The 25314-nt window shown below is 38.3% G+C and overlaps 2 protein-coding genes across 10 annotated transcripts; one reads left to right on the top strand and one right to left on the bottom strand.

Annotated features, from left to right (window-relative positions):
• The first annotated feature begins 16423 nt into the window (after positions 1-16423).
• On the top strand, positions 16424-20896 carry LOC123988443. 9 transcript variants are annotated; one of them, XR_006830055.1, is made up of 6 exons: positions 16424-16683; positions 16744-16832; positions 17329-17494; positions 17564-17789; positions 18664-19374; positions 20766-20896. XR_006830055.1 is itself a non-coding variant. In XM_046288576.1 (4 exons), exons 3-4 carry the CDS (start codon positions 17662-17664, stop codon positions 19028-19030), a joined length of 495 nt encoding a protein of 164 aa, XP_046144532.1. In that variant the 5' UTR covers positions 16424-16832; positions 17329-17494; positions 17564-17661; the 3' UTR covers positions 19031-19100. The 9 variants fall into 9 exon arrangements, 2 of the variants coding, with proteins under 2 accessions (XP_046144532.1, XP_046144533.1); XR_006830058.1 differs by having other exon boundaries at positions 16464-16508; positions 16728-16832; XR_006830057.1 differs by having other exon boundaries at positions 16424-16832; positions 17329-17395; positions 17596-17789.
• Positions 19549-20768, bottom strand: LOC114881803. Its single transcript, XM_046288575.1, has 2 exons — positions 19970-20768; positions 19549-19929 (listed from the first exon to the last, which is right to left on the bottom strand). Exons 1-2 carry the CDS (start codon positions 20617-20619, stop codon positions 19911-19913), a joined length of 669 nt encoding a protein of 222 aa, XP_046144531.1. The 5' UTR covers positions 20620-20768; the 3' UTR covers positions 19549-19910.
• Positions 20897-25314: the final 4418 nt, after the last annotated feature.

The raw sequence follows: 25314 nt of genomic DNA, 5'->3' as shown, positions 1-25314 counted from the left end.
GACAAAGACAAATAAAAGATAAAGATAGATACAAAATACATACATAATATATATTAAGTTAATTAATAAGCAAACATCAAGATGCCTAACGGGACAGCCGATCTACTAGCCAGCGGATCAGCCAACGGATCGACTGAAGGAAGCCGACCGATCAGTATTCGCGATGCAGCAGACATCGTGCCAGCATTCAACGGCCACAATATACCAGTTTACCAATTTGCGAAGAGCTGTTTTAAGGCGAGAAATATAATCTCTCGGAATGCTGAGTACGGGTTGGTACAACTAATCAAAAACAAATTCTACAGGCAAGCAGCAAGAGTGGTACAGAACGGAGACTATGACACCATTGAAGAACTGATTGCTGTAGTAAAGTCTCGTTTCGCTCCGCTTTTTACTTCGATGCAGCTATGCGGCGACATGGCAAGGATGGTACAAGCACCAACCGAGGCAGTCGTAGACTACAGCAGCCACGTCTCAGGACTCTTCTTACAGATTAAGAGCTGTAATGAAATAGAGTTCCCAGATAATGTAGAAGGATATAACCGATCCTCAGAGACAAATACAATAAGAGCTTTCCTCACCGGTTTAAAACAGGAAGTATACAACCGGATGAGAAATCAAAATTTTAACAGTCTCGACGAAGCAATAAGCGCGGCAATTTTAGCCGAAGCAGAAAGTATAGAAAACCTAACAAAGGTTAAATTATCGCAAGGATTCGCTACGGCCGAACAATGCGACAACTGCTATGGATATGGGCACAATGCCAGTGTATGCTGCAGTCAGCGGTTCCAAAGACAATCAACGTCGAGGGCCCGCTGGCCAGCAAAACACTGCCAACACTGCCAAAGGTCCGGGCACACCTTGGAAACCTGCTGGTTTAAAGACCAGCAAGGAAGACCAGGGGTCCCTCAGGACTTTGTGCAGCCAGCTCAAGCCTACAGAAACCAACCTACGCAAAGACAAGGTTGAAATTGGATACAAAATAGACCTCCAATTTGCGAGTTCTGCCAAAACATCGGCCATACGATTCAAGAGTGTCGAAAAAAGGCATATCAAGAGCGTATCAAGAGCCAGAGACTCCAACAAACTCTTCAAGTGCAACAGGTATGTAAGAAAGCAAACTTGTACCTAAACTTAGGAGAAATAAATAAGTCTCCCAGTGTCGAGCTATTAAGCGAAGATTTTGAGAATCAAAAAGCTTTATTCATGGTCGACACAGGATCAGACAATAATATAATTAAAAAACAAGCACTATCAAGCAAAATCATTATAAATACAGATATAATTTTTCAATTAAACGGGATAACTAAAAGCTCTATTTATACAACAGGATACATCAAAATAAAAATACTGGAGACAGAATCCATATTCCACATCATTGAAGAACTACCAATTGGACAAGACGGAATTTTAGGAACAGAATATTTTAAAACCAGTGGAGCCAGCATTAATTATGCTAAATCCATATTGATTGTAAACAATAATATAATACCATTCAAACAATCAGCAGTGATAATACCATCTAGGACAAAAACTATGATACCTATAAAAGTATCAAATACAGAGATCAAAACTGGTTTTGTCCCAAAACTGCAGCTTCACCCGCAACTATATCTAGGGAACGCTGTAGTTACAAATCGTGATGATATAGCATTTCTGTATGCGATCAACGTTTGAGCAGAAGACATCGAAATCGAAATGCCAGCAGTAGAGCTACAACAGTATGAAGAGGCACCACAGAACGAAGAAACAACCCATCAAGAACCTAAAAGAGCTCAACAGATTCTAAAAAAATTACAGACAAATCATCTAAATCAGGAAGAACTCACCAACGTAGAGGATATAGTAAAAGAGCACGCTGATAGATTTTATGTAGATGGAGACAGACTCCCAGCAACAAATAAAATCTACCATAGAATCATCACGACGGATGAGATGCCTGTGAACGTAAAACAATACAGGTATCCTCATGCGTTAAAGGATGAGATCAATCACCAAGTAAATGACCTCCTTGAAAAAGGAATCATTAAACATTCATCGTCACCATTTAACTCCCCCTTGTGGATAGTACCGAAAAAACAAGATTCACAAGGAAATAAATTATGGAGATTAGTGATTGATTTTAGAAAATTAAATGAAAAAACAATCAGCGATGCCTATCCACTACCAAACATCACGGATATCCTGGATCAAGTGGGAAGCGCAAAATACTTCTCCGTGTTTGATTTGAAGTCCAGTTTTCATCAGACACCGATGCATCCAGACGATAAGCATAAGACAGCATTTTCAACACCATTCGGGCATTTCGAATTTAATAGAATGCCTTTTGGTTTGAAGAATGCTGCAGCAACGTTCCAGCGCCTGATGAACAACGTCCTAGACGGATTACAAGGACTAGAATTATTCGTGTTCATTGATGACATTGTAATATATGCAAGCTCACTAAAAGAACACGAAACAAAAGCCAATAGGATGATGACAAAGCTTAGAGAAGCAAACTTGTGCTTGCAACCTGATAAATGCCAATTTCTAAAAAAAGAAGTGGCGTACCTGGGTCACATAATTACAGAAGACGGTATAAAACCTGACCCAGCTAAGGTCGAAGCAGTCCAAAGGTTTCCTGTTCCGAAGACTGTCAAAAATATTAGACAATTTCTCGGACTATGTGGATACTATAGACGCTTTATTAAAAACTTCTCTAAAATAGCTAAACCGTTATCCGACTTGACGACAAAAGAACAAAAATTTGAGTGGTCCAGCCAGCAACAGCAAGCCTTCGAATTCTTGAGAAACGTGCTATGCGAAGAGCCAATCCTACAATATTCTGACTTCGAGAGACCATTCAATATAACCACTGATGCATCTGGAACAGCAGTAGGAGCGGTCCTGAGTCAAGGAGAAATAGGAAAAGATCAGCCAGTAGCGTACGCCTCAAGGGTGATGAATAAGCCGGAAACACAATATTCCGCAACAGAAAGGGAACTACTTGCTGTGATATTTGCAATAAATCACTTTAGACCATATATTTTCGGCAGAAAGTTTTATTTAGTCACAGATCATAAACCATTGATCTGGCTAAATAGTCTCTCAGATCCTACATCGAGACTCATGAGATGGAAATTGAGATTGAGCGAGTATGATTATGAGATTAAATATAAACCAGGCAAGCAAAACATGAACGCTGATGCTCTCTCAAGAAATCCTGTCGAGGATACAAACGCTCTACAAATACATGCTAAAAGGCTGCATTCGTCCACGTCTGGGTCAAAAAAGAAACGTAAGAAAAGGAAAGAGTGGCACCAATATCCCACTCACCCCAGACCAACGACGACCACCTCAGAATCAGGAAAACATAAGAAGAAAAAAGAGTGGCACCAGTACCCCACTCGCCCAAGACAATCTACCACGTCTGAATCAAAAGAGCATAAAAAGAAAAAAGAATAGCACCAATATCCCACTCGCCCTAGGCAAACAACGACATCAGAATCTAGGGAATTCAAAAGGAAAAAAGAAGCACACCAATATCCAACTCGCCCCAGACCAACAACTACAACTGAGTCTGAAGAACATAAGAAAAAGAAAAAATGGCATCAGTATCCAAGAAGACCAAGGCCAACAACCTCATCCAGTTCACGAGATGTTAAGAAGAGGAAAATATGCCACAAACATTTAACACGACCGCGAGATGACTCCACAGATGTCGAAGTAAGAAAAAAACACCGAAAAGATAAGGTACGAGAAAGAAGCCCATCTCAAGAAGGAAAAACAGCAAGAAAAAGAATAAAGGAAGATTACAACAAGTTCAGACGAGTCTCAATATTACGAAACTGATGTATCTGAAGAACCACCAAAACCAAGAAAAAGAACAAACGAAAATCCAAAAATATACTCCTCTGAAAAGATCAGAAAGAAAAGAAAACCCAATGAACAGCGAGTCACTGTTGAGGTACATCAACCTCCACAAGATAAAAAGTACATCATCCCGCAGAAACGACTTGTAGAAAGAGAACCAGTAATAATTGGAGACGAGATAGAAGAATATAACGAAGAAGCAATTATACCTAAACACATCTTCAGAGAACCACCCAGAATCGATTCTTCCTCAAGAACAAGAGAAAAATCTCCTATAATAAAAAGAAACCTCCAGTGACACATTATCAGCACCTATCACACCTATTAAAATTAAAAAAGAAAAGACTAAACAACCATCTACAATTAAACAAATTAAACCAAAAATAATTAGCAATAGACCAGTCACATTCAAAATTGAAGAAACCGAAGACCATCTATGGATGAAAAAAGGTACAGCAATAGTATTCATTAACAAGGAAGGACAACCTGAAGATTTGCAATCAAGACAATTTATGGAAAATGAAAAAATTAAAATTTCTAAACCACAAAATAGCATTACAGAATATAAAATTAAAAATAAACTAATTTTTGGAATATTAATAGATTATAAAGAAAATTTACCACACAAAATTAAAGCTCTTCATCACGTATTACTTCAAAAAGGAATCCAGGAGTGCAGCATGCCAGATAAGCAGGGATTAAAAGCAATCCTCCAAATAATCTTTGCACACTCAAATATTAATATCATCATCTGCAAAGGAACAATCCAAATTCCACCTAAGGATGAAAGGAAAAACATAATTAAAGAAAATCATGAAAGCACAGTTGCTGGACATAAAGGCATAAGAAAAACTTACCTTAGAATCAGGAACAAGTATTATTGGAAGAATATGAAGAAAGAAATTACAGACTATATTAGATCCTGCATTAGCTGCCAGCGAACTAAGTTAGTAAGGATGAAGAATAAGGAGCCAATGGTTATCACAGACACTCCTTCAGACGCATTCGATATGGTGTCCCTAGACATTCTTGGACCCTCACCGATGACGCAAAAAGGATACAGTTACATCCTTACCATACAGGACAACTTAACCAAGTACTCCATCGCAGTTCCACTTGTGTCAGCCACATCAGAGGACGTCGCAAGAGCATTCACCAACTCATTCATACGCCAGTTCGGTAGTCCTAAAGCTATCCTCACTGACCAAGGAACATGCTTTACATCCTCGCTAATTAAAAAGCTAGCCAAAATATTCCATATCCAAACATACCGTACATCATCCTTCCATCCTCAGTCAAACGGGTCCCTGGAAAGAAGCCATCACGTTCTGATTGAGTATTTAAAACACTACATCTCTAAACAAAAACACTGGGACGAATGGTTACAACAAGCAATGTTCTCATATAACACAAGCGTTCATGAGGGAACAAAATTCACACCTCATGGACTAATATACGGAAGAAAAGCAAGATTACCATCAAAATTTACACCATCAGACAAATTAGACACATATCCAGATTATGTAGACAAATTATTACAAAATTTACATAAAATTAGACAAGCAGCAAAAACAAATTTAGAACAATCAAAATTTAGACAAAAATACTACTACGATAGAAAGATACGTCCGATCAATTACGAAACAGGAAAAGAAGTAATGTTATTAAACCCACCAAGAAGAAGCAAATTACAAAAAGAATACACAGGACCATACAAAATTTTAAGAAACATAGAGAAAAACAATACAGTAAAACCTGGATAAATGCAACGAATGAATGCTTCGATAAGTGCAACATCGCTATCCCCTCCACTTGGGGGGATCCCCCTAGGCGAACCGAGCCGCTCGACGAGGAAACCGTGTAATATGATCCGACTGTAATATCGGTGTGACTAATACGAATTGAACGATAAAACTTTTTTATTTTTAACTTTTTCTTAATGAAACTTTTACTAACGCATTTGTGAGATTTTTCTGATTAAAATGACACCAAACACGATATAGTTTGAATTATATTTATAAACAATAGTAATCTAATAAACAACATAGAATTGACACCACGACTGAACATAAATGATGTCGGCTGAATACAAAAGATGTGTACGGACGCAGAATCGACACCTCGCTTGGATAAATGCAACATTAAATGCCCAGAATCGACACCTTGCCTGGATAAATGAAACCTTTGAAACCAGAGCCGACACCGCGACTGGTTTTGATTTCGATCTCTGTTGCTTTTCGCCAACCTTTAACATCAATTTTAGCAAGTAATTATCATTGAAACTATATCGTGTTTGGTACCATTTTAATCAGAAAAATTTCACCAATGCGTTAGTAAAAGTTTCAATAAAAAAAAGTCAAAAATAAAAAAGTTTTATACTTCAATTAGTATTAGTCACACCGATACGTTTCGGCTCTTTCCTTTGATCATCGGACCTCTCTCTTTCCGCCACTGTCTGTCCCTTTCTACGTTCACGCTTGGCTGGTCGTCGCGTGTAACCCGAGATTCGACACCTCGCTTGGATAAATGCAACCACTGGGTCACAATCTTGGTTGCATTTATCCAGGTTTTACTGTATAGAGCTACAAATAGGTCCCAAAAAGACTAGGATAGTTCACAAAGATAGACTAAAGAGGTCCTACCGACCAGTCTACAGCACAGATCAAAAATAAAAATCGATATACCAATCTATATAATTTTCAGAACATGCGCATGCGTACAAACAAAATTTTAAACCTACCGCCATATTGCAAAGAGCGCTTAACAGCAAGGTACGCAGAAAGGACGCTACGTAATAAAATTACAAAAAGAAAGATAGAAAGAAAGAGGAAGAAAGAAAAATTAAATAAATAGAGTAAGCATAGACAATGAGATTTATCATTTTTAATATCCTATATTAAAGCAATAGTTTTCATTTACAGAACAATGGTTCAACAAACTGGAAATGTAATAGACGCCTTGTGCGTAAGGGATCAGACGATAGCCTTTGAATACGTTGTAGACCTAAAAATAGGACGAATATGTGCTACCTGCGCACTTGACATTACCCCTACGAGCAAGAAAAATTGGATTCATGTAGGAACCCATCATTTTATTTCGAGGGACGAGGGATTTCAACAAATTACCTGCATTAGGTGCGGGTTCCAGTTTGCAGAATTGCAACCAGCTATAGCTTGCTCAACTTGCCTGCAAGCAATGAGCAACATTGATCAAGAAACCCTGGAAGTATTTAGAGAAGGATATCTAATACCAGCTGGAGATCAGGAGACATTTTATTTAAACACTTTGACCAATCATCCTTAATTATATTCAATTTTTCTTTCCTCTTTTCCATATTTATATTTATGTATTTTTATATTTTATTTTATTTCTTATCCACTGTACTATTCTTTAATTTTTTTTTCCTCTGAATAAATCCTTTTGTTAAATCCAATAAGAATCCTTCATTCCAAAATCCTACAAACTATTTTCAATTCGTTCGATCTATTATTGCGCAGAATCGCAAGTCCGCCATATTACATAGAAAAAAAGATAGAAAGAGACAGAAACTAAGAGCGACAGAGAGAACAATAGAAAGCGACGCTCTGCACATACCGCTACATTCAATTCATAAAAAGCGAAAATGGTACGAAGAGCAGGACGCCGAGAGAGATTGAAAAGACTAAGAAGAGCTTTGAAACAATTTAGAGAGGTAGAATTATACTTCAAACGATTTATTTTATTTATTAATTATTTCTTTTGTGCAAAAATCTCAAAGATGACGGTGCAAGAGGAAATTGACGTAGAAATAATACAACCACCACCACCACCATCACTACTACCACCACCACCACCATCACTACTACCACCACCACCACCATCACCACCACCACCACCATCACGATGTTAATATTAATTAACATTCCAGAATTTGACTGGAAAACTTACAGAAGTTCAGAAAAAGATGACCCAAGAAGAGAACACGGAAAAATCATGAGATACTTCGGAATACTATCAGCCTCTCCAAGAAACAGCGAAGAAAAATGCCGCTGCGCTCTATGCAATCTTAACAGACAAAATCACTGTCTCTTGAGGACAAGAGACAAACACACGGGGGAAGCTGTAACGACCCGATAAGAAGCACAATACCTTTTTCATTTCATTTTCTTTATTATAATTAATTTTTATATTTCATACAAAGTATTTTATTTAATTTTTATTGTTAATATTTAGTTTAATGTGTATAATAATTTTTGCAATAAATAGTTTTCATTTTTGTCGATAACTGAGTTTGTTAAATTCATCGATAAGCGTATAGTCGATAAGTCAGACGGTAAAACAGTTTATCGATAAATTATCGACGTCTGACCGCGCATGCGCCAGCGCAACCCCGATAAACACACGGTGGGGTGAAATTCTAGAGTAGGGATGCTGGACCGTCACGTGGTGGGGAAAACCCAGCTACCCCAAGAAACTCTATGTGGAAAAAAAGTGCCGACTCAGCAAAATCTGAGTATAAATAGAGGCGTTCCACACGGTTTCAGCGCAGATCTTCTCTGACCACGGTCAGGAATAGATAATACTCTGAACAGTAGGGGAAAGCTTGCGCTGAGCTGTTTGAACAGCAATAGAGCGCGAGTAATAGCTTATTCCTTCTCTTCCACTGGTGGCGTGCAGTACTGCGGATCAGTGGACCTCCTAATCACGGTACGCAACGTGTTACACAGGTGTTAAGCTAAGCCAACACTCAAGTGTAAAGAATTTGCGAGGAGCCGAGCTCCTTGAGACGGCCTGCGTCTAACACAGCTCTGGTTAATACCAGAAACCGATTGCGACCCGTAGGAAAGGTTAACTTGAATCCAATAGTTTTGCACAAACCTCTGGAATTAAGTTTCCAAAGTTATTGGCGAAATTAAACAGAGTATTGACTGTGATAGAAGACCGAGTCACGTTCGCGTTAGCGCTATCAGTTATTATCGTTAATTATTACAATTTATTACTAATACTAATCATTAATTTCTATTTTCGTATATTAACTACTAATTATATATTTCTCGCTGTATTCCCAATCTAGGGCGAACAAATTATAATTTCTTATTGTATTCCTATTTCTAGCCGCACTTATTGTAATACTAGCGATTTCATTTTATATTATATTTCAATTAATATTCACTTACCTCATATTTTTGAATAAACAAACTTCCATTAGTTCTAGCAAATTAGTGTTTGGATTGTCACGTCTGGGAAAATTTTACAAATTTGTCCCCTCACGTTCCCTTATCAAGCCTTCGGGTTATAGGAGTCTGCTCATGTAAGGGACGTGGCGAGGGCGAATTACTGCTTCATCTTTTTCAATTCTCTCCTTGACTCTGTGTTTTCTCATCAAGCCTTCGGGTTATAAGAGACTTCTTCATGTGGGAAAAGCACAGGGAAGAGTTTGAGTTTATAATTATTCTATTTTGTCTTTTCTATCCTTTATTCTCTTTACATTTCTTAATTCTTTTCTTTAATTATTACCCCTCCTTGAAACTATCGTCGTGCTCAACTGCGTAGCAACAGATTTCGAAATAGACAGAAACTCGGGTTCGACCGAGGAGAGGTATCCTAAACAGTTAGCCAGTGCTTCGCATTATAGGGGTCTCCTCAGGTTAAGTGCGCAAAAGCGTAAAGATCAACTTATCTTTTAGATTTTCAACCGATACTCTCCTCTTTTTCACGCGTAGGCGCCAGTCGGTCCCAAACCCGATCGTATGTGCGAATTGAGTGTTGGAATGAAAGTATGAAATAGCATAAAATTCAAATATTCGAATGAGTGCAAAGGGCGAGGAATGAGAACCCTCACCCGCGAACGTTAGCAATATTCGAGAACTGTTTAGAGACGAAGGGTCACACAGAGTAATAAAAGTCTTTGTATTGAATTCTAAGAATTACCCGAAACTAAGACCCAACGGTACGATTTTGAACAGAAAGAACGTTCTCGAACAAAGTTCGCTGCGAATACAGGAATGAATATTCGAATATCGAACAATTGAATACTGCTGAAATTATCAGTTAAATCATCGTATGCTATTAGGATTTTTAACGAACAACTTGCGCTACCACCGCAATTCGTATTGTTGATCGATTTCTTTGCGAACAAAATAATTACGACGCCGCCAATTGTTAATCAACGAATGTTGTGATCACTGATCAATTATCTATATACATAATAGAATGATGGATATAATTCATGTTCATAGGTATTTGCATTTTTATTGTTTAGCAATTCTGATTTAAATATTTGTTAATATTCGCATCATTATATCTGATATTGAAACCGTAAGCGAGAATGGAATATTCCAGAAAAACTCTACGGCGTAGAAACACCGAAAAGCCGTTAGACAGAGATGGAACACCAAGAGAGAGAGAGAGCATGATCTAGAGGATTTCGTCTGGCACGCGCCCCTAACCAATAGCGACGCACGTGACGCTACCGTCACACACTATGATTTGTTGAGATGTCCCCACGCAGGACATCGTCCTCGCGACGGGCCCTTCCGGCCAGGATCGCGATCGATTCTGATCACTCTTCGTCGAACAATCGAGTAAGTCGTGACGGGAGCCCGTGCGTCTAGAGAAAGAGTTGTAATTTGTACTTTCACGTGATTTAGCTGCGCGGCAAGTCCTATCCGTAGGCAGAGTGTCGCGAGGGTGAAATTCGGAAATACGTTACAAAGACTCAGTGACGCGCACGTAAAGCCATTTTCACACTATTAAACCTCTATCTTTTCTCTTTCTTTTAATCCGTTTGAACGCGTATTTTTTGTATTAAATTCACTCGCGTTTATAATTATTCCATTTTTCCTAAAAATCGTAATCGTCTTGTAATCGTCTTAGTTAGATTCTATTCGCAATAAAGGGCAATCGGGCGCGCGACAAGTGTTAGTGTGACAGGTTCCTCATCTCTCTCTTGGTGTTCCAGATTCAACAGCGATTATTCAACTATTTCATAGCGAACATTCAAAGCGATTTTTCATATATTGTATTCTGCATTTCCACGGTAAGCCTGTTTATTACTAATTTGTCGAGCACGGCATTATTATCGACATTCCAACAAGGCAAAACGGGCGATCTATTAAGCCTACGGGTTATAAGAGTCTCTTCATTTTAGATCGTCTCGTCTCTCATTCTCAGGTATCGATAAATATATATAATCTTCCGAATTTTCCGAATCGCGGTTTTCCTGAAACGATTGTCTCGACTACGAGGCATAATCGAGGGACGACTTGCAAAGCCTTCGGGTTATAAGAGTCTCTTCATTCAAGTCGTACCCTCGCGGATTGAATCCGCTATTTTTCTCAATTTCTAAATTGTCGAGATAGTCGTTTGATAATAAAATATACAATTTTATACACGTTACACTTCATAAAAAGCGATCTCAATTCGAATCAAAGGCTGTTTATATATATATCTTACACGATTTTCCGGTTAAACAATAGTCATTATTATACAATAGATTAAGCATCTTTACCCTTGTAAAACCAGTATTCTTTTGAACTGAATTCATTTAATAGTAATTATCAATATTATCAAACATTAATAGCACTAAACTCAATAGTCATTTTCAGTTTGTTTTACTTTCAATAGTTTTTGAATTACATTATTTTCTTGCACACTAAACCGCATTAACATTCCTTTCAATTACCATTCTCATATCTTTTACACTTCAAATCAGCGCACGCCAACACAACGTTTCAAGGAGGGACCCGTACGGGACCTAGAACACTGACGAACCCAACGGAAATAAATATCTAATTTTCCGTCTTTTAAAATTGTTCTGATCGTAGAGGACGTTAACGCGTCATACGCGGTCGGGGCTGGTGGCAGCGAGACCTTTCTCATCGCAATAATTAATCAATTAACAATTAACAATTATCTTATTATCTTTTACGTTGCGCGCTCGCCTCGCGCCGCGCAACGTAACAGTATCCTTATCTATTATTTACTTATTTATTTATTTATTTATTTATTTATTTTAGTATATTTTATTTTAGTCTATACACTGGTGTAGTGTTTATTGAACTACTTACTTTATATTTGATTTGATTTATTTGTCGCTTTAGCTACTCTATTTTGATACGTCATTCTATAATTGGTTCTATTTGCAATTGCATTGGCATAATCATTTATCATTCATCATTTACCATTTACCGTTTACAATCTAACTTATAATCTACTCTGGTAAAGAAATAGAGTTTGTAGCTAATAATCTTTACGATTATATTATATTTTATTGAGTTCATTTCCTGTATTCTGTATTCTATTTTGATATATTTCATTTTGTTTTACATTACATTACGTTACATTACATTACATTATTTACATTATTTACATTATGTTGGTTACGGCCTTCACTTTATACTTTATGCCTTAGTATTATTTACCATTTAGTTTATTTTGACTAATTTATGGTTTGCTTCCATGCTTCCATGCGGTTACTTATATTCTATATTTTAATATATTTATATTTTATATATTTAATTTATTTGTGCTACGTTATCACTGTTATCGCTATTTATTTTATTTCATTATCGCTTCTTGATTTGATTCTTGATTTGTCGACTTACCGTCAATGGTAAGTCTGATGGTAAGTATGGTTTCCTAGGATTGCGCGGCTGCACGATGGACAGTTCTACAGTCGGTAACTGTCTAACAGGTAACTAGCGCGTGGTGAGTAACCACTGCGCGGCAGATAATTTGTCTGTGGATAGCCGTTACGGAATGAGCGGCCGGGTATTATTGGGTGGTAAGTAAAATGTTTGTGGCCGGTAATATTTGTCTGCTGGTGCTGCGGATGGTTGCCAACTAGGGATAATTAATATTTATTATCAACGGTGTTGCGAGTGGATTTAGTTATCTAGGGATTTTTGGATATTAATAACGTGGGTATGGTGCCCGTGGAGCGCTGAAGCGCTCTGCTCGCGGCGCGGGTTTTAATAAAACACACTTTGCGTTTAAGAATAAATGGAGTTTGAATTTCTTTATTTTTGACTTTATTCTTTCCAGAAATTGAATCAAGACGGGTTGAAGCTTTGAATCGTTCTAAGCTTGGCGGTGAAGATCCTCGATCGATATTGGCTGCCATCCCCTCCTCGCTGGATCCTAAATCCTCCCTCAGGATCATCCCTGGTCCAATGGTGGAGGGGCCCATCCCTGTCCGGAGGCGGTCCCTCTCCCTGGCTTCGGTCCACCCTTGGGCGAGCGGAAGATGATGGTGCTCCGCCAAGACTCAAGAACGATTCTGTGCACAGGTGTTAAGAGAAAGCGTGGGATCCAGAGAAAACGGAAGATAAAAGGTCTCGCGCTAGCGAGTCAAGGCAACCCTTAAGAGAATTTACGACCCTCCGTAAATAAGCAGGATGTCGAAGAGACTTCGACAGTTTCAAGAACCAACATGATATTCGTTAAGAGTAACGAATTAGATTCGGCCCGCAATAAATTAGTTTCTTAGAAATTTCAAGTGTGACAGTCTTATTTCTCCGGATTTCCAACTCTCTCCCAGCACGATCACCCGTGTTAAAAGTTTTTCAATGTCTTATCTATTGTTTGTTTATTCCTTTGAATTTTGGCTCCTAATTTATGAGCATTGATATAACATAATGCAGACATGCTGCAGTCATACTATTATGGCATCGTCGTCATATTAAGCCGGGTATCCACCAGTATCAAACGCCCATATCGTATCACCGTTTCGAATCCTTTTGAATAGGCAGGCGTTGCCACGTTGCATGCAACGGCATGCTGCGGCGCGGACAACATTTCTTCGTTTCTTGATATAAACGGTAGGCAATAGGTCTGGGCCACTACAGGCAGGGAGTTTCGTTTTGCTGCGTGCCGTTCCAAAGGAACGGAGGCAACGGACTGATCCGAAAAATTTGTCGATTCTTTGCCGTTCCATCGAAGGAAAAGTTCATGCGTTTGCACTTGACATAGCGTTTCGTGCCGTCACTTGGATTTCAATTTATTTGAAATCTTGCAGTATTATTGGATTCAATTCAAAATCGATGAAATTATTTATGAACTTAATCTGATTTAATGTAGATAAATTTTATCGTCTAAATATATTGAAACAGATCAATTATCTTCGGTGATACGCTGTACATAAAAGAGCAATGTTAATAATCACCTGTATGATTATTGAAAAAGGACAATGTTAATTTTCCAGAGATGTTTCCGTTGCCGAGTATCGAAAGTTCTATTGGGCTGTGATACGGAGGTGAAGGAACGGGCCGATCCGAAAATTGTCGGTTTCTTGCTGTTCAAAGCATAGGTTCGGAGACCACTTGAAACGTAAAAACAACATACCCAGGCGAAGCCCCGAAATGCTATGTCAAGTGGAAACATGACACTTGGGGCACGAGATAATATGATTTGGAATCGGATATATCAGTGAGATAATACTAATGCAACGACTGAACTTTGTTATTTTTCATTTTTTTCTTATAAAACTGTTACCAAGATATTTGTGACGTTTTTCTGATTAAAATGATACCAAACACGATATGGTTTGGATAATTACACTAAAGAAACAGCATGCAGCAAATCGAAACTTCTCTAGGAGTTTATTTCAAGACACGAAGAACTATTGTCCGAGCCGTAGCACGCCGTTGCATGCAACGAGGCAACGTCTGCCTATTCAAAAGGGTTCGGAACGGTGATACGATACGGGCGTTTGATACTGGTGGATACCCGGCTTAACATTTCATTCAACACTTGCGATTACAAGCCTGCAGCTAAATTCACACGATATTGCACACATACATACAGGCGAGGTTCGCAACAACGGATAGTGTTGCGTACTTTATTTACCGGGATACTGGGATGATTTTCGCTGTCGTTACCTTCCGGTGCATTCTACTTGGTTTTGATTTTTGTTTCGGTCATTGTAAATTATTGTAAGTATTTGGTCACGGGAGCTTGTACATTCCGTATAAATAATTAATTAGTAAAGGGTATAGCAGGATAAGATGGTCAAAAGTGCCCTTGAGCCGATTTTACTTCGCAATGCACCATTCGATAGCTTATCCCAAAAAACCATGGTACACCAAGTTTCAACCCTGCACCTCAACCGGGAGGGTAGTTACAGGGTAAGAAAGAAAAAGTAGTTTTTGCCATATTTCTCCTATTTAACATTATGCAAAAAAACTGCAAAAATTCTATAATATTCTAGACATGTTTCTTTATGATTGTGAATTTTTTCAGATTTTTCGGTTGCAAATCCTAGGCGTGAAAAATCAAAAACGCAAAAAAAAGTCGAAAAATTGAGATTTCGGGTAGAAGCTTTCGAGCGACTAGATTTTTACTTTCACAGTAGTTAGATATTAGCATGACTATTATCTCCAATTTTTTTCAGATTTTTAGGTGTGGTGCAACGTACTTACAAAAATCAAAAACCGTCATTTTCTGCATATTTTGTGCGATAACTTGAGAAATACCTTCAATTTTGACATTTCCTTTATATAATTAGTGGATTGTGAGATTTTTAATATTTTTGCGTTGGATGGAGCAAGATCTAAATGAAATGACTGAAGTTATTGTAAATAATTCAAAATTATGCACCTTATCTTCTGAAATATTAGAAAGTTTTTCAACGAAGCCGATGGGTGAGTGGTTAAGGTCTTCAACTGCGGAGCCGCTGAAAACTTTTTTGTCGCAGGTTCGCGTCCCATGAAGATCCAATTGTTTTTTATCACAAAATCATTTTTTTTTTAAATTATTAATTACATAAAACTACACAATAATCATTTAGTTATGTATGAAAAATGGTTTTAAAATATTTTATCAATAAGTATACATAAAAATAAGATAGCTAATTTGATAGCTACTTTGATAGTGTTGCGTGTCCGTTCACGGTGTATAGGGATTTCTGGGGAATTAGGCGCAGGTAAGGTGATTCGTGGAGCGCGAAGGCGCTCCGCTCGCAAGGCGCGAAAATAAAACAAATAAACTATGTTCACTGTTGATTATAGTTTAATCTTAAGAACTTAATCAAGCTGTTTCAATCAAGTATGATATTGATTTTCGGCGTGAGAACAACTTTGCAGAGTCAAGCGACAAAATCGTTCTGAACGTTCAACGCTTGGCGGAGGAGATCTTCGCCCGTCGTCGGTCGATTCCCCTTCCTTGATGGATCCTGGATCCTCCCTCAGGATCATCCCTCGTCCAATGGTGGAGGAGTCCACCCCGTCTCGCGTGGGCCCCTTCTCCTGGCTGTGGTCCTCCCTCAGGCGCGTGGAAGTGGAGGCGCTCCGCCAAGACGCTAGAACGTTGCAGCGCACATGTGCTACGAGAAAGCGTGGGACCCAGAGAAAATAGGAAAAGACAAGACCTTGTACTTGCCAAAGGCAACTCTTGAGGAAATTTACGACCCTCTTAGAGTGCATGAAAAGACAGGATATCGAAAAGACTTCGTTACTTTTAAGGACCGTTCGTATTTTATAATACGAGCGTACACGCAGATGGTTTAAACTCCGCTCTTAATTTATAGCCATCGATACAAAAGATCCTCGAAGAACATTCGAGACATATCGATACAATAGTCTATTTGATAAATATTCCCATGTCAATGTCGCCATACCATTCTAGACATATTCACGTGATAAACGTTTCACGTTACACCTTCCCCCTTATACAAAAAGGTGTTTACATTAAACAGCTTTTTCATTCATAACATTACGCTTTTGTTAACATGATAGTAAGTCCGGATTTAATAGTTCATTCAAAGTCACTCGTCGTACTACTTCAATGGTTCATTCAATAACCGTAAATTTGGCGCACATCAAAATCCGTATATGTAAACGATACAGACAAAAGGTAGTTTTTCCATATATTATCTACTGTCTCTGGATTATTCACAGGCAATAATATTGGTAGGACATAGATACCAGATCACAAGGCCTGTTAGTCTTGTTCGGTGCTTCAACAGGATCACACAGCCTTATATACACCCAAATATTATAAAGGTAGGCACTAGTCATAATTATTCATCTCACAGTTCATACAAATACTATAACTTATTTAATAATTCAGAACATTGTTCAAGTAGTAAAATATAAGCATACAGAACTAAAATAGTCTTTGCTAGCACAACAATATTGTCCAGAATAATAGGTAAAATACAAACTTCAATTATCGATAATTAATGATAATAAAACACACAGCACACAGTGATTAATTAATACTAATCTAATTTTAATCTATCTCGGTAGAATCGTCTAGCCTTATATGCGCTAATTTGAGTTTATTAGTATGAACTATCTTAAACTTATTCGTTCCTAATTCTAATTCCGCTGTTAGATCATTAAGCATTTTGCTTATCCTGTAAGGGCCCGTCCAGTCACAATCAAACTTAGAAATTCGGGGCTCCTTGAGTAAATATACAACATCGTTCACATTAAATTTACGAGGATTAAGCGTCTGATCATAATAATTCTTACTTCTTTGTTTTGCCTTTTCTAGATTCTGGGCTGCAATAGTCTGAGTAGTGGTGATTTTAGTAAAGAGCTCGTCAAAGTGTTGCGCAAAGGTACGTGGTGCTTGTCCTCTAGCAAATTCGGAGGGTATCCTGGCTTTAACGCCAAAAACTAATTCGTGAGGAGTAAAACCTGTAGCCTCATGTGTGGAGGTATTATACGAGAAAAATGCAGAATCCTATCCAATCATCCCAGCTTGTTTTAGTGCAATAATGTTTCAGATAATTAGAAAACTCCTGTGTGCCCTTTCAAGTGAACCTAAAGACTGAGGATGGAAAGCTGTTGAAGTTATTCTTTGAATCTTGAAAATCCTACAGAAATGTTTCATCACCTGACTAGTGAAATTCCTTCCCTGGTCAGTATGGATTACCCTGTGGACACCCAATCTGCTAAAAAATTGCTCAGTAAATGCATGAGCGACTGTTTTCGTGTCGATGGTTCTCAAAGGTAATGCATCTGAATCTTTAGTGAGATTATCTTGTATAGTGAGTAGGTACTGATTTCCCTTATCGGTTACAGGTAATGATACAACTTTATCCATTTGGATTTTTCAAAAACTTGTCGAGAAGTAGTCCGTATGTATTCTAAATGTTGAAGCCTCCTAAGACTTTAAGCCATGCGAAACATTGAAATGCTGTTTTAACGGGAGCATGCATAATTGCTGCAAACATATTTATCACAAGTTCTAGCCACGCCACGGAGGCTTTGAAGTTCCTTCACCATTCGCTTTCCTCTCTTTTGTTACACAGTTTCAAACTACGATCAGGGGTATCGAAACGCTGTATTGATTGTAAACAACCATTTTTATCTTGGAGCGGAGCGTTCCTTTACTCGTTCGATTTGTCTTGTCGCGTGTGTATTCGCTTTTTCGACGCTTTTTAACCATTTAACTTATTTAGCGAAGCGAAACGCACAGGCAGACAAAAGAAAGGAACAGCATCGCGCGTCAAACAGCGACGACCCATCTGAAGCGATCTTTTATTTATACGCCGTTTGTAAACAGAGAGATATATAAAGCGCGGGGAATCATTCGAAACCCTGGGGCTATTCGAGCTTGCATTTCAGCAAATTATCATCTCAAACATTTCACTCGTTTGCTTTTTCTAAATTTATAGGAGAGCTTCTTAATGACTTTAACGATAATTCAACAATCATGTCTCATAAAAAGATTATTCTCTACATGATGTATGACAGGTAAAAAGGAAGGATCTACCGTAGGTCTATTTATTTCATCATTCAAATTATTAACCAATACTGTACTTCTACTATTTTCACCGCTCTTGACATCATTAAAATTTATAATCCTTATCTTTCTTTACAGAAACTGTTACCGAGGTCACGATCCCTTTGGGAATCCCAGTGCCAACTTGTCCACGCTGCCTAGTTTCCTTACTAAGGCATTCCACAACATCAACCCTAGGACCATGCAAGCATGTATTCACGCACGCTGGGCAAATAAATGGCCTGTCGGGTTGAAAACATTTTCCCGTGCCGCACCCGCATGTACATCTGGGGTGGATTTCACGGTGGGTCCAGCATATCCACTAGCTGCGACCTCATTCTCACACTCACCCGAAACCACTCTTCGAAGTGAGGACAACCACACAGTAAACCACACAGTAACGGGGATCACACCCCTGCGCTGGCACAAGCCGCACCGGGACCACACAGGCACCCAAATAGGATGATCCCTTCAGAGATTTAAATAAACTTCCTGATGATACTACTTCCAAATACAAAGTTCCTTGCACTTTGTTAGTGACCTCGTTTTATTTAACCGCTGCCTTCCCGCGCGCCAGGAATGCAGAAGCCACAAGCGACTCATTATCAACAAACTGTATTTCATCCAACCCGGCCATTTCAGAACCTGCAACTGGTGTCTCACCTGCGCAGGCAAGCACCCTTTCCAGACACCATGAACCGGGATTGGAATCCACGCCAGACCGTACGGTAAATGGTTGAGGATCAGAATTTATACAGGTTGCTACAGGGTTCCGCGAAAGTGCGTCGGCATTGGCGTTAACCTTTCCAGGTTTGTATACCATAGTATAATCATACTCAATCAATCTAATACGCCACCTCATAATTTTAAACGTGGGGTCCATGACACTGTGTAGTCGAACTAAAGGTCTATGGTCAGTAAGCATCGTAAATTGCCGACCATAAAGATAGAATCAAACAAAAAATGTTCTACGCCAAAGAAGACTACTGACAACTCCTTTTCGTATTCAAAGGATTTCTTTGATTTTTAGAAACTGAAAGGAAACTGGTGATCGCGATTTTTCCAAACACGGTTAACATCTCTCCTCCTACATGATAAATTGGTTCGGCCCAATTTCCCACATTTCCGACACCTAAGCGCGTTGCGAATTGGCCTCCCGTATTGACGATCCGGTCGCGAAAGGCATTCCCTAGAAAAATGACCTGTTTTCCCACAACTAAAACCCGTTTTCTTACGCACTTCTGCTCTCAATACCCTAGGATTAATATCAGAAGTATTCGCATTTCTAGATGTCCGTGGAGAGTTTACATATTTTTCAATTCTAGACGCTAATTTTATAACTTCCCTTAATTCTTTAATATCACCCTTAAAAAGGATACTCGCGATGACATCGTTCTGTAATCCCCTTAAAAATCCGGTCATCGCGCTCGTCATAAGCAATTTTTTAACTTCCCCAAATTCTTTCGAATTCAAATTTTCTTTCGCCGCCTGTACCCCGCGATCTAGAATATCATTTACTCGAAATCCGTACTCTTCTATTGTTTCGCTTTCACGACGATATACAGCCTTTAATTCATTTTGGGTATAGTTTAAATTAAAACTTTGAGCAAATGTGGATTTGATTAGAACTATCAATTCTTCGACGGTTTTTGGAAGCTTAGACGGTATCGTAACCACACCCTTAATTGCGTTATTTAAAAAAGGTTGCAATGAGCCTAGACTCGATTTATTTGACGGATGCACATTCGCATCTGAAGAAGAACCTAACATGTTAGAAGGTAGTGCTCTGGACGGAATCCTAAGTGTATTATTAGCCGTACTATTAGATGAAATTGATACGCCGCCCGTCTCACCCCATCTCTGTGTCGTAGACTGGGCAGGTACAAGAAGTGACTCTTGCAATCGAAGCTCACTAGTATGCAAAGAAAAGGAAGATTCTGTGCTGGGAGATTCCCCCGAAACATCCTCTACAAACATGACATTAACACCACGCAGACTATTTTTGCGACCCTTCTTCCTTCTGGCCCTTACTAGTTTATTTAAAAACGGCGGCATCTTATCGAGTTAGAATTTACGATTACAAACTAATATTCTATAGTCCAATTGCTTATATTCTAGACTTACAGTTCTGTTGCAATGATCGATTTATAATCCGTAAGAAGTCACTTAAAATTTTGTTTAACTAATCCTTCTTTTCACAGGTGTACGGCTCCATCCGTCGGCGACCCGTTGATTAGGTTGACCTCGGTTTATGGGAAGATTCCTTAGTACTCCGGCTCGATGGTCCCCAATTCAGCAACAGGTACCCCAGTAAAATCCGTCCGCAATCAGCTGTTTCAGGTAGGCCTCAGCTCCGTGAGAAGTCCGCTCAGGTCTCTGGTTTTTATTTCGTCCTCTCTTATGCTCCAGAAATGATTTCAATGATGACGTGGATGAGGTGCGTGTGATTTCGGTGGATGGCTTGCACGGCAGCCGAAATCACCTGTCTCCGGTATTTACCCTTCGCTCTTGGGGAAACCGTGCCAAAACCCAAGAGGGAGAAGTTGCACTTAACTTTGTCCACTTATTTAATATGTAACAGTTCAATAAAATAGTTTGTAGAATTTTTAATTGACTGTTTAATACACACCCGCCGCGAGCTAATAAAGTAATTTAAGTGTACATACGTTTGTCACAATCACTTTATCTAACTATTCAGTTATTTCACTGTTTTAAATTGTTTCTCCGAACTATCACCTTAAAATTGTCACCTTTTAAATGTTTATCCCCACTTTTGAACTATCCCTTTTTGAAATAATCCCACCGCTGTCACCAAAATATGTTGCGTGTCCGTTCACGGTGTATAGGGATTTCTGGGGAATTAGGCGCAGGTAAGGTGATTCGTGGAGCGCGAAGGCGCTCCGCTCGCAAGGCGCGAAAATAAAACAAATAAACTATGTTCACTGTTGATTATAGTTTAATCTTAAGAACTTAATCAAGCTGTTTCAATCAAGTATGATATTGATTTTCGGCGTGAGAACAACTTTGCAGAGTCAAGCGACAAAATCGTTCTGAACGTTCAACGCTTGGCGGAGGAGATCTTCGCCCGTCGTCGGTCGATTCCCCTTCCTTGATGGATCCTGGATCCTCCCTCAGGATCATCCCTCGTCCAATGGTGGAGGAGTCCACCCCGTCTCGCGTGGGCCCCTTCTCCTGGCTGTGGTCCTCCCTCAGGCGCGTGGAAGTGGAGGCGCTCCGCCAAGACGCTAGAACGTTGCAGCGCACATGTGCTACGAGAAAGCGTGGGACCCAGAGAAAATAGGAAAAGACAAGACCTTGTACTTGCCAAAGGCAACTCTTGAGGAAATTTACGACCCTCTTAGAGTGCATGAAAAGACAGGATATCGAAAAGACTTCGTTACTTTTAAGGACCGTTCGTGACTTGGTCGAAAACAACGAATTAGCTATGGTCTGTCATAAATTAGTCTTTTAGGAATTTACTAAGTGAAACTATTCCATTCTCTGGATTTCCGGCCTTCTCTCAGCTCGATCACCCATGTCGAGGGGTTTACAACTTTAGGCTTTGTTTATTTTATAATACGAGCGTACACGCAGATGGTTTAAACTCCGCTCTTAATTTATAGCCATCGATACAAAAGGTCCTCGAAGAACATTCGAGACATATCGATACAATAGTCTATTCGATTAATATTCCCATGTCAATGTCGCGATACCACTCTAGACATACTCACGTGATAAACGTTTCACGTTACAACTCTGTAGGGGACAAAGTTCCTCTAGGGACAAAACGTCCCGGCACGATGGCACTACCCTAGAGGGCGCGGGCAGCGGCTCCAGGGATAGTGGAAAAGGTTGGCAAGAGAGAAAAACAAGAGAACGTTGGGAAGACAGATACGAAGTATGTCGGGAAATAAAGGCTCGTACAGTATAGACACGTGTTGAGTAATTCCCATCCATTCCCAACAACTCCATGTCCATGTATCATATGGTATCATATACTCGGTTGTGACATGGAGGAGGGTCGTGTAATTTGAATCGTTAAACTTGTTGAATTTGTTGAATTTTAAATTTCGGTGCGTCTGTGTTCGTGATTTGTGCGTGTTTCCCATTGCGATGAATGGCAATGTGTGTTTATTATTGGTGCTATTGTGCTCCGTTTTCTGTTATATTATATTTACATATCTACATATTTACATTTATACTATATCATTATTATATTTATACTCATTCTCATATTTATACTTATATTATACTCAATTTACATATTATTTGGAATAAATTCAGTTAGTATTGTGTAATATTTTGTATTGTATTATCTTTTCTACAGTTAATTAATGAATAAACATAATTGACAGTTATATTTGAAACACTTGGTTGCCTTGTTGAGTGCTGAGTGTATTCGCTTTATCTTCCTGTACCTTATGAATTATCATGTTTCTTTAGTATAATTGACCTCATTGCATATTCAACGCAATGGATTTTGTAAATTTATTTGATTTAGTCTGATTGGATGGTTGCGTTTATGTGAGATGGATGAATAATTGTATAGTTATACTTGTTGGTGGAATGCACTTCACTGTATTCTATTTTATTTTGTGTTACAATATATTATATTATATTATGTTGGTTACGTTGGTCTACGCACTACGCTTTACACTTTCTTTACTCTCTTTTTACCTTTATTTGGCGTAATTTGTTTTAATTTCTTTAATTGCTCTGTTGCTGTCGCATTCATTCATTCACTTATTATTCATTTATTTGGATTGATGTACGGTTAATCTTCCTGTGAGGATGAGTGATTTTGTCCATTCAAATGCTTGATGGCGCGTGGCTTCTGTTATAATCTCACCATTTTAAATATTATTTCAAACATTCTACTTATTTATTTAATTGTTTATTCTCTTATTTTATTCTTTTACTATGTAGTAGTATGGTGTTTAACTGAACCACGCGGCTTACTTTTGATTTGATTTATTTGTCGTTTTATCTATTTATCTTTATACACCATTCGGTTATCAATTTTTACTTTTTATTTGCATTTGCATGGACATAATCATTTACAATTGATAATCTATAACTTGTAAAGTAGTGGTGATGGAGAAAATGATTGTTGCGGTCATATTTGAGTGGAAATTTATTATTTCATTGTATTTATTCTACTATTATGTTTACATTACATTATATTACATTGTGTTGGCTATGCTGCTGTTGCACATTGCACTTTACATTTTCATTTTCATTTCCTTTATTTTCTTAATTTCTTAATTTCTTTAACTATTTCGCTCACTTTCATTATTCATTCATTGTTTATTCAATTTTGATTGGTTAAAGTTAATAATTTTATTTATTTTAATTCTATTCTTCTTTCTGTGGGGATAAGTGATTTTGTCCATTCAAATGCTTGATGGCGCGTGGTTTCTATTATAATCTCACCATTTTAAATATCATTTCAAATACTCTGCTTATTTATTTATTTATTTATTCCTTTATTCTTTCATTCTTTTATTCTTTATTCTTATACTATGTAGTGGTATGGTGTTAATTGAACCACGCAACTTACATTTGCTTTGATTTATTGTCGTTTTATTTATTTATTTTTATACACCATTCGGTTATAAATTTTTACTTGCATTTGCATGGACACAATCATTTACAATTTATGATTTATGGTTTATAATTTCTGGTCTATAACTTATAAAGTAATAGTGATGGAGACAATAATCTTTGTGCTCATATTTGAGTTGAATTTAATTCATTTCATTGTATTTATTCTATTATTATGTTTTACATTGTATTGTGTTGGCTATGTTTGCGTGCACGTTACACTTTACATCTCTTTCTTTATCTTTATTTTCTTAATTTCTTAATTTCTTTTATTATTTAATTACGTATAATCATGTTTAATTATGTTTATTATCTTTATTATTTTATTATTGTATTCATCTGTTATTTACTGTTCGTTTATGGGCTTATTGTGAAAGCACAGAGTTGAGGAGAAGAATTAAAACGATGAAGAAGTAATTCATCCCCCTCACACCCCTTACCCCTTACCCCTCGCGCCCTTTGGCAACCCTTCTTGGAGAGAGGATGTGAGTTGCTCTGCGAGAGGAAGGGGTTCTCGAAGGTTTGACGACATGACATGGTTTCATTCAGGTTGACCCTTGTCGGCAAACATCGTTATGCACGTGTTGCTGGCCGACCCTTCAGGACAACCAGGTTTATGACATGTCTTCGGGTTGTTAGGACGGCAAGCCGCAAAATTTAAAGCTATTGTGTGAGGATTAAGAGACTCGAGAAAATAAAGTTTACTGTCGTGCAAAAGTGAAATTGTCGGTTGTAAAGTCAAAAAGGAATACGGGAAAAGTTAATCTTTACAAGAACTTGTTTCGCACGTTCACCTCATAAACCAACCTTCGAGAACTATCGGGCATTGTATTCCGCGTCGGACGAAACATTGTGCATCTTGATATTGGTAGCTGATACGCGGCACATGTTTACATAATCTCTAATGTTTACTTGCTGGGCCGTTGATTTGGTTGTTGGCTCATGTCGAAACTGTGATATCAGTGAACGACACCAGGTAATTATCATTTGACATTTTTGTCTTATTTTTGCTTGTAGAATATGTTGGTAAAGTTTGGCCGGAAAAAACTGGGATACCCTGTATATCAATATATTTGGGAAACTCTCCTCTATCTTTTAAGGGGGTAGACACGACACGTGACCTCTCCGATTCGGGACGTCGGTATT

The sequence above is a fragment of the Osmia bicornis genome, chromosome 14, assembly GCF_907164935.1.
Source record: "Osmia bicornis bicornis chromosome 14, iOsmBic2.1, whole genome shotgun sequence".
NCBI classification, from domain to species: domain Eukaryota; kingdom Metazoa; phylum Arthropoda; class Insecta; order Hymenoptera; family Megachilidae; genus Osmia; species Osmia bicornis.
This window is presented reverse-complemented; position numbering and strand designations above follow the sequence as displayed.

Bases quoted from the DNA above. Each gene is read 5' to 3' on its own strand.
- LOC123988443 (XM_046288576.1), top strand. From the start codon at position 17,662: ATGTTTCATCACCTGACTAGTGAAATTCCTTCCCTGGTCAGTATGGAT. The intron at 17,790-18,663 runs GTAATGCATCTG...CTTTCTTTACAG, and splicing joins CGTGTCGATGGTTCTCAAAG to AAACTGTTACCGAGGTCACG.
- LOC114881803 (XM_046288575.1), bottom strand. From the start codon at position 20,619: ATGCCGCCGTTTTTAAATAAACTAGTAAGGGCCAGAAGGAAGAAGGGT.